Raw genomic sequence first — 10224 nt, forward strand, 5'->3', positions numbered from 1 at the left:
CTCCTGTAAGCTAGGATCTACAGTAGATACAACCATGCAAACGGCAACGCACTTGTAACGCTGTTTCGAGTGTCCATGGGCGGCGGCGATTGCTTACCATCTAGTGATACGTCTGCTCGTTTACCGACTTATACCATAAAAAAATTGTACCTTTAACAAGCAAATCCACAGACAGATAGGTTTAACTGGTCGTTACTTTATAAATAACAAAATAAATAAATGCTACATATAACATGTGCTTTGGCAACTTTCAACTTAAATATTATAACATATTTTTATAACAGGAGAGCATATAGTGGTATATTGGGAAGTTACGGTATTTCAGGATTTACTTGAGCAGAACAGGAAATACGGTGACTGGTAATATAATTAGTGAACGATATTTAAACACGTGATTGTACTCATGATTACAAACAACTTTCCCAAAGAAACTTTTTTTGTATACTCATTAGTTTTATTTTTATCACAATAACAAAACAACAAAATTTCACGCGCGCGTGCTTTCGCATGATCAGCTGTTAGCAGCGAGGCGCCCACGTTATCGGAAGACTAGTAACTAGGTAGGTATTTTGGATAATAAAAATAAAACTAATGACTATACAAAAAAAGTTTCTTCGGGAAAGTTGTTTGTAATCATGAGTACAATCACGTGTTTAAATATCGTTCACTAATTACCAGTCACCCTAAATTCTTTCTTGAGTTACTTACGTATTATGTTATCGGCTTACTCACGTAACTGTTTGACGAGGAACTCGACTAGTTTCAAGCCATGCTACAGGCTCATATTCATGAGCAACATTCCGCGACACACGACGCGGCGATTGTCGCGCTGCTACTACTACAGCATGGCTAGAAACTAGTCGAGTTCCTCGTCAAACAGTTATGTGAGTAAGCCGATAACATAATAATTAATTTAGTATGTCTCACGAAAGTTATAATAAAATTATAGTTTAATTTATTTATCTATTGGGCAGTAACTATAATCATGAACCTATCGCACACCTAGTAATATATTGGCACATTTACGGTTTTCATAGTTTACCTGACTTATTTAGTTTTTACTTTACTGACCAATGAACCGTTGTTTTACGTGCGTGAGGGGGGAAACTACAATAATGGTATAATGACACTTACGACCTCTCTCGATGAATATGGAAATAAATAGATTAATATGCACTTTTAAACACGTAAACCGTATAAAGTCAATTTCGCATTTTATTGCAGATGTGCCAATATATTACTAGGTGAGCGATATATGAAACTGGTAGCTAAATACATACTATTAATAATTATTATTAATAATTAATAGGAAACATTTGTGTGTTTGTTTGTGACGAACAAATAATATCATATTCTAATACTTTGTTATTTAATATTTACATTATTTATTCTTATTTTTAATCTACATAGGACTGAGGTACACGACCGATAGGACTTTTTAAAGAAATAAATCTATTTTCTAAAATTTTAGACATTTTCTATCTAATCCTTTTTCAATAAATTGAACCAACGAAACAATGTAACCAAGAATTGTATTGTAAATCTGATTGAAAAAGAGTAACCTATGGAGTTTCTTGCTCGTTCTTCTCCATAGGAATCTACACTTTGGAACGAGCAAATAGCTTCACTAGAGGACTGACCGACAGACAGACGTTATTAATATTATTATATTTGCTTTGACGTTCAAAAGTGCATTCCTGGTCTATTTGAAATAAATAATTTTGACTTTTGACTTTGTTTGACTTTAGTACCCTTAATATGAGTTTGCTATACGTTTAAAGTAATCGAAACAGGAGCACGTTCAGCGCTGACTAGCCCGCTCGAATAATCCAACCAATCAGAGGGCTTAGTACAAGTTTGTTTGACGTTTAACGAGACAGAATCGTTACCGCGTTCGGCGCTCTGATTGGCCGGCTTTAATAAATCAACCAATCAGTACACTTAGTACGAATTTACGCGTTGACTCTCTCGTTGGTTGATTCATTCGCACCAGCCAATCAGAGCAGTGAACGCGCACTCATTCGGCGCTCTGATTGGTTGGTTTATTCGAGCCGGCCAATCAGAGCGCCGAACACGTTCTCGTTTCGATTACTTTAACACATTGAACGCCGTGGTGGTCACCGGTGACCGACGTTAGCGGAGGATTTGCATTCAACAGTTTTATATCGACAGTCAAAGACTTAAACGCATAGGCGTAGCCACGGGTTGGGGGTTCAAACCCCCAAACCCCTGTATGAATCTGTTTATTACATATTATGTAGATTGTTTTTTAAGTTCATGAGGGAAGTTTTGTTCGTTTTACTTTCTTGAACCCCTCCCGATACTAAAACCTGGTTACGCCTATGCTTAAACGTAAAGCAAACTCATACTAACGGTATATATAGACCGAAAGTACATTTAAAACTGTAGCTATGTAGTATGCATGCTTGTTTGACGAGGAACTCGACTAATTAACAAAATGTTTAGTTTGCCACCTTCGACCATCAACCATCATACCTATGACAGTGTGATCATCACTGCTGCCATCATGACGAGAAGCCGGGAACTAACTTTCTATAGTTTCTCGTATCTTCGAACAGACTTTTTACAAATATTACCTGTGAATCAAAATAAAGTAAGTTATCAACTTATCACACTAATAGGTATTATAAATGTGAAAGTTTGTTTGGATGTTTGTTCATCAATCACGCTGAAACTACTGAATGGATTTTGATGAAATTTTGTATACAGACAGGGTATGAGCTGACTTAGGTAATAGGATACATATCACCTTCATATATTTTTATCCCACTGGAACGCGGGCGAATCTATATAAATACTGCCTAGTAGGGGTAGAAATTGTATCCAAGTTAAAAAAGAAAAATTAGACTATTTAGTGTTTCATACTTTCTGAATCATTGCGCTCTGTTTATGGCAATAAATCGAGAGAAAAACAATGTTTGAGGTGGTACGAAAGTTTGCTGGGTCTGCTAGTGTAATATTAAAAACTTACCTGTGTGATTCCTACCAACAACATCAGTACAACATGGCCTATCGACCATTTCAGGACTCTGAAACAGAAATACATCAAATCAATATATTTTCTATACAAATATACATTTAAAGCTGAAGAGTTAGTTTGTTTAAATCTTCTCAATCCCCGATTCCTCAACAACCCTTGCGTTGTGTGACTGACGTTAGCGGAGGCCCAATAAATCCGATCCGCAATTTTCCCAATATCCTATTTCCCAACAAATCTGACATTTCTAACCCCCAAAAGGCCAGCAACGCACTTGTAACGCCTCTGGTGTTTCGGGTGTCCATGGGCGCAGATTGCTTACCATCAGGTGATCCGTCTGCTCATTTACCGGCTTATACCATAAAAAAATGCTTCTCCTCTAATAATATCTTCTGATTAATTTCGTTGCGGGATCCAAGACAGTCATTCATGTCCGTGGGACGCGCCGGACTTCAATGTTCCGGTGTTTTCATGGTTGTATCTACTGTAGATCCTGGTGCACAGGAGTTGCAGCGGTATGGGAGGTTGTGGTGGGTTGACCAAGAAAAAAATCTCTATTCTAATCATTTGACTGCACGGTTGGTGCGGTGGCTGGGCAACTGGCTGCCGCGCAATATGTAGCGGGTTCGATTCCCGCGCGGAGAAACTCTTGTGCGATCTACAAATTATTGTTTCGGATCTGGGTGTCATGTGCATGTGAAAACTTGTTTTTTTTTTTTTTACATTTAATGGGTCGACGTTTGGCCGCTATCTCGCCTGATGGTAAGTGATGATGCGGCCTACGATGGAGCACGTCTGCCCATAAGCAACCTATTCACTCGGGCTTTGAAGACACCCAGGTTATACCCATCAGGAAACACAGACTCCGGCAAGGAGTTCCACTCCCTAGCAGTTCGCACAAGGAAGCTTGAAGCGAAGCGTTTCGTGCGAGTGGGTGGGATATCCACCCATGGGTTACTTATATGGGTTACTTCACCTGAAATAAATTAATTTGAATTTGAATTAAATTCTCCACTAACCTGGCACACATATCCTCAGCGAGGTTTCGATCCCTGGCCTCGTGTGCGGAGTGTAGCTCCTGCAGGCGCCGCGCCGTCGACACCTTGTCTTTGACGCGAGTCACAGACTCCGATATATCCCGCACTCGCATCATGTAGGTCTCTGCCGCGTTACCTGGGGGGTAGAGTGGAAATATAAGTAACTTAATGATCTATTATGATTGCACGATTGGCTGCCGTGCAACGTGTCGCGGGTTTTTTTTTATGGGACTTGCCGGTAATCGAGCAGACGTATTACCTGATGGTAAGCAATCGCCGCCGCCCATGAACACTTGAAACACCAGAGGCTTTACAAGTGCGTTACCGGCTTTTTGGGAGTTAGGAATTTAAGGGTTGTTGTTCGGGAATGGGGATGGGGAAGATTGGGAAGGGGGGAATTGGGCCTCCGGTAACCTCACTCACACAACGAAACACAGCGCAAGCGTTGTTTCACGTCGGTTTTCTGTGAGGCCGTGGTATTACTCCGGTCGAGCCGGCCCATTCGTGCCGAAGCATGGCTCTCCCACACTTAAGGTCAGATAAGGGCAGAGAATACGTTGCGACGTCAGAGCGGCACCGCTCAGTAGTTTCGCGTCATAAGGAAACTTTCATTAATAGACTGGCCAACGCTGCTACGACGCCGCTGCGACATAACAACGTTGCGGCGCCGCACCGCTCGTGTGCCCACTGACACAGTGAAACGTTTGCCTCGTGTGCCCCTGCTCTTACTGTTATTTATTTTAAATATATACTGTTGTAATAATTTAACATGTTAATCAAACAAATATATAATCAAAAGCACACTGGATATATATTTCATAAACAAAATAAGATCATAAAAAAGGTTCCACTCTTATAAGTGGCCATCTTGCCACATCTATACTATTATTATATAAAGCTGAAGAGTTTCATTGTTTTAATGCGCTAATCTCTGGAACTACTGGATCGATTTGAATATTTTTTTTTGTGTTGGATAGCGCATTTGTCGAGGAAGGTTATAGGCTATAAATCATCACGCTACGATCAATAGGAACCGAGCAGAGCGGGTGAAACCGCGCGGAAGTAGCTAGTCTTTATATATATAATTCTTCTGTACGTGTGTATGTCACTGAACTCCTCTTAAACGACTAGACGGATTTTGATGAAACTTTTTGTGTGTGTTCAAGAGGATCTGAGAATGGTTTAGATTCACAATTTTGTCCGCTGGACAATGTTTTTTTAATTAATTTTTAATTTATTAGTAGTTGTTGATTTTGGAATGTTTTACATCGGATCCGACGGACGGCGCTACCATCGCAGTGTCAAATATTAATGACGTTAGATACTGTCATAACATTTGAATAATAATTTTCATCAAAAAGGTCCAGAAAGTTTTAGCTTATTAAAAAAGAATAAAATTTTCAAATTAACGTGTAGACAGGACAACGTCTGTCGGGTCCGCTAGTATACTATAAATTTGTAAAACTCACCAAGTTCCATCTCCTTATCATCATCATAGTCTCTTTCATCCGGATCCTCTCCCTCTATCAGCATGTCGAAGAACACCTGGAACATTATACAGTATGGGGAAACCTCTTATGACTTAATTTAAACCACATATTTGTTATCATCTTGGCTGTCGATATACGAAATAAAAATGAGCGAAATACGCCCAGTAGGTAAGTCAAAAAGCGCATTATTCCCTTTGAGCTGTTACAAACTTGTAACGATGGTGGTGATTCAAGTGTCCGTGGGCGGCGGTGATTGCTTACCATCAGGTGATCAGTCTGCTCGTTTACCGGCTCATACCATACAAATTGTGGTACACGGCGATGCCTCCTAAGATGAAGAACGCCTCGGGGCTTGAAAATCAAACTAATGAGTATACAAAAAAGTTTCTATGGAATAGTTGTTTGTAATCATGAGTACAATCACGTGTTTAAATATCGTTCACTAATTACTAGTCACCCTATATAATTTACTAGCGACCGCGACCCGGCCCAGCTTCGCATGGGTGCAATGGTGACATATTATGCATGTATTTCACATTAAAACCTTCCCCTTGAATCACTCTATCTATTGAAAAAAAACCTATCAAAATCCGTTGCGTAGTTTTAAAGATTTAAGCGTACAAAGGTACATAGGGACAGAGAAAGCGACTTTTTTATGTTAAATGGGCCGACGTTTGGCCGCTATCTCGCCTGATGGTAAGTGATGATGCGGCCTACGATGGAGCACGTCTGCCCATAAGCAACCTATTCACTCGGGCTTTGAAGACACCTAGGTTATACCCATCAGGAAACACAGACTCCGGCAAGGAGTTCCATTCCCTAGAAGTTTGACTTTGTTTTATACTCACAGTTTTCTTGCTAAAAGTGCTGAAACTGTTGTCGAAACAGAATCTGTAGTCGCCGTCCAGTGTCGCGGTGTGTCTGTGTGAGTTCTCCGGCTTCTTGTAGTCGGTGACGAGCATGCGGCCGGTCGGGTCCGACATCTGGAACGATATGTCCAGGTCGCCGTGGGTCGAGTCTATCACCTGGAAAGTAATAAAGACATCTATACTAATATTATAAAGCTGAAGAGTTTGTTTGTTTGTTTCAACGCGCTAATCTCCAGAACTACTGGTCCGATTTGAATGATTCTTTTTGTGTTGGGTAGTGCATTTATCGAGGAAGGCTATAGGCTATAAAACATCACGCTATGACCAATAGGAGCCAAGCAGAGCGGGTGAAACCGCGCGGAAGTAGCTAGTTTGTAACAACGACGACTGCACGGTTGGCGCGGTGGCGTGTAGCGGTTACGATGCCCGCACGGAGCATCTCTTTGTGTGATCCACACATTGTTGTTTCGGGTCTGGGTGTCATGTGTATGTGAACTTGTATGTTTGTAAACGTACCTACGATACATGAGAAAATCCTGGTATGGGGCAAAGTTTTTAATGAAATAAACATTGTAGTACTACGGTCACGGTCGCCTACTAGCCTGACAAATATTATCTCTAAGGTAAACCAGGCAAATGCCGGGCGCCAGGTAACAGAGGGCCGATAGACGCGCGTGTCCAACTGCCAATAAAGTGACGGCACGGACAAAATAAATTACGGGCTTCTATGAGGTACCTGCCAAAGGCGCTCTCTAGGTTCGGGCGCGTGAAGAAACGAACCTCCTCACGCACCAGCCGTAGCGAGACTCTCCGGGCGTAGGAGATCGCGATACGATCTCCGGCCACCGTAAGTGCGGGTCAAGCGAGGTTGCTCACCGTCCGACCAGAACCAGACCCGTGCGTACGGCGCGTCGCGTTCCGCGCGCCTCAAAGAGCCATCAGACCACCACAGATGGGGCCCAGTAGGGCTGATGCCTGGTTCGAATCTGCGGACTACCTAGCGCGATACCGAGACTCCTACTCGAAAAGCAGGAGTAGCAACAGGGTCGCCTCGCCCAAGGCATGAGAAACCAAGGATGATTTCTCCCCCTCAAAAAAGTGGTGTGAATGTTAGGTAATAGGTAGTACCTGAAACTGTAATTAACGCCTAGGTACTACGATTAGTGACTACTTTCCATTTGAGCTTATCAGTTAAGTAGTAAGTAGTAGTAGGTTAAGTAGTCAATAGCCTTAGCATGCTGAACTACGAGTGGTCCTATCAAAAAAAAAAAAAAAATGAGCTTATCGTGACGAATCACGAAGTAACGGCCGCTCGTTATGCAATAAAAAATTAACAGTTAATTTGTTGCCTACCACGTTGTTTGTGCAATCGTGTTGATTGGAACGGCATTAATCTGTTATACTGTTATAGTGAGGAAGAGTTTGTTTGTTTATCAGAAATCTTTTTTGTGGTATATTTGTTATTTAACGTATCACTCGCTGATGGTAAGCAAACGTCGCCGCCTATGGACACTTAAAACACCAGAGGTGTTACAAGTGCGTTGCTGGCCTTTTGGGGGTTAGGAATTTAAGAGTTGTTGAGGAAATCGGGGATTGGGAACACACTCACACAACGAAACACAACGCAAGCGTTTCACGTCAGTTTTCGGTGAGGCCGTGGTATCACTGCGATCGAGCCGGCCCATTCATGCTGAAGCATGGCTCACCCACACTTGACATTAGTTTGTTTGCCAAGGAAGTGGCTTCAAATTCCTTTTAGAGGGACCTGGTAACGAGACTCCATAAAATGCCAAACAATACAATGTTATTTAATAAACACAAACATGTAACTGATATCACTGGTCCAAATATAAACAAACAATAAATAAATGACATAAGCAAACATTAATTATTATGTTATCGGCTTTTTTATGTTTAATGGGTCGACGTTTGGCCGCTATCTCGCCTGATGGTAAGTGATGATACGGCCTACGATGTCACGACGGCACGTCTATGCCCATAAGCAACCTATTCACTCGGGCCTTGAAGACACCCAGGTTGTTACCCATCAGGAAACACACGGCCTTTTCTCATGTAACTGTTGGACGACTTTTTGGGCCTCTAGCATGGCTTGAAACTAGTCGAATACCTCGTCAAACAGTTACGTGAGTAAGCCGATAACATAATAATTAATATAGTATGTCTCACGAAAGTTATAATAAAATTATAAGCATTTATGATCGCTGGTCGGTGACGGCGACGTCTCACGTCCGGCATTGGTTCAAGCCATGGTGCGGAGCGAGAGGGATTGGGATGCGGTCTCCTCCTGCAAAGTAGTCATGCTAGCTAAGGAGAAGGCAGGGCGCGTGAGAGAACGAATCTGATCACGCTCCAGCCGTCGCAAAAGAAACTGTGGGTGTCGGGGATCGTGAGACGATCTCCGGCCAACGTAAGGGCGGGTGTGCGGACGGCGAGCGAGGGTGGATCGTCGCCCTACTAGTACGAGACACGTGCGTGAGTCCCGCGCACCTTTAAGACCAATTAGACCACCACAGATGGTGAACAGTAGGACTAATGGGTTACTGGGGCTCTAGCTTGCAAAGCAGTAGTGGGAATTGGGTGGTGTTTAGTCAGTAAGAGTCTGACAATCCCTATCGCCTCGCCCAAGGAGGGAGAAGTAATTGGATGATTTTCGATGCTTAAAAAAAGCATTAATTATTGCTAGTTGAAAACAAATCAAAAGCCTCAAGTATGCATGAAGAGATTGATGAATGTAGGTATAGTGAGAGAGGTATGTCAGGACCGTGGGGATTTAAAGATAATCCAGTTAATAATAGATATCAATGAATAAATCCACCTAGAATAGCAAATACAGCTCCTATAGATAATACATAATGAAAATGAGCAACTACATAATAAGTATCAAGTAATATCAATGGAAGAATTGGATTTGTCGATTTTCTGTGAGGCCATAGTATCACTAAGGTTGAGCTGGCCCTTTTGTGGCGAAGCATGTATCTCCCACACTTATAGTAAACTGTTAATTTAGTATGTTTCACAATAGTTATTATAAAAAATATAGTCTTTTTGAGAGATAACAGTAGGAAAATAGAGAGGGATACAAATACAATGAGTACAGTTTTTATCTTAACAGAGCATTGTACCGTGGAGTATATGTACTTAAATACATTACACTCCAATTGTGAGTGTAACTGGCAGAAAGCCAGAACAAATCATTTAAGTAATTTTTTAACTCTTATCAAAGTCATTAATATAGAAGACTAATACAATTAGTTTCGCTATTATATTTTTATTATTCAAGAAACGTGAGCAAGTTTATAGATATGCCTAGTTTACGATATTGGCAATAATTTTTTTATCTACGAAAACTAAAGAGGTTATCTGTGTATAACGATAAAATTCAACTTACCTGGTACTCAATATCAATGATTTCGTCCGTCACGACTTTGTGGAAGAAACAATCTATTTTCCCAGGCTGCACAATTATAGTCATGTCTTTCTCATAAGCAAATACGACACTAAATATAGTTGTAAGAAATAAGTAACGCATTTTAAAGGAATAAAGCGTTTTTATTGTTTAATACTCAGGTTGTGGCACCACGGAGTGTTAGTAAAGTTATTTTTAGTACCCGTATGAGTTGTTTCTGTTTATAAATAGCACAAAACGAGCGATACGTCCGATTAAATTTTGCAAATAAATAAACAGTCAGAGATCGGGGTGCTAATTCACTGACTGACAACCGGGCGGATATTAGTAATCGTTCTGAAATTTGTTTTTGACAGATCATTTCCTTCATCGTCTTTGTTGCTTTGTGGTGAAATTATTTATA

General features: G+C 41.1%; 1 protein-coding gene and 1 long non-coding RNA gene across 4 annotated transcripts in view; both read right to left on the reverse strand.

Annotated features, from left to right (window-relative positions):
- Positions 1-10146, reverse strand: part of LOC118278992 (transmembrane emp24 domain-containing protein 5) — a 134438-nt gene extending 124292 nt beyond the window's left edge. For 2 of the 3 annotated variants that reach the window (XR_007706865.1, XR_007706864.1), the window contains exons 1-6: positions 9804-10146; positions 6374-6550; positions 5505-5580; positions 4018-4171; positions 2993-3050; positions 1563-2597 (exon numbers count right to left, since the gene is read on the reverse strand). Coding sequence is in view for 1 of the 3 variants with exons in the window: in XM_050703779.1 (XP_050559736.1) it covers positions 2526-2597; positions 2993-3050; positions 4018-4171; positions 5505-5580; positions 6374-6550; positions 9804-9944 (678 nt within the window). In the remaining 2 variants the exon portion in view is untranslated. Of the gene's footprint in view, positions 1-589; positions 2598-2992; positions 3051-4017; positions 4172-5504; positions 5581-6373; positions 6551-9803 lie in introns of those variants that run through there. The other variant, XM_050703779.1, reaches the window with a different exon arrangement.
- LOC126912281 (uncharacterized) overlaps positions 590-10224 on the reverse strand; it is a 56897-nt gene continuing 47262 nt past the window's right edge. The window contains exon 2 of the long non-coding RNA XR_007706908.1: positions 590-1042. This is a non-coding gene — a long non-coding RNA (uncharacterized LOC126912281). The remainder of the gene's footprint in view (positions 1043-10224) is intronic.

Source organism: Spodoptera frugiperda, chromosome 24 (assembly GCF_023101765.2).
Source record: "Spodoptera frugiperda isolate SF20-4 chromosome 24, AGI-APGP_CSIRO_Sfru_2.0, whole genome shotgun sequence".
NCBI classification, from domain to species: Eukaryota; Metazoa; Arthropoda; class Insecta; order Lepidoptera; family Noctuidae; genus Spodoptera; species Spodoptera frugiperda.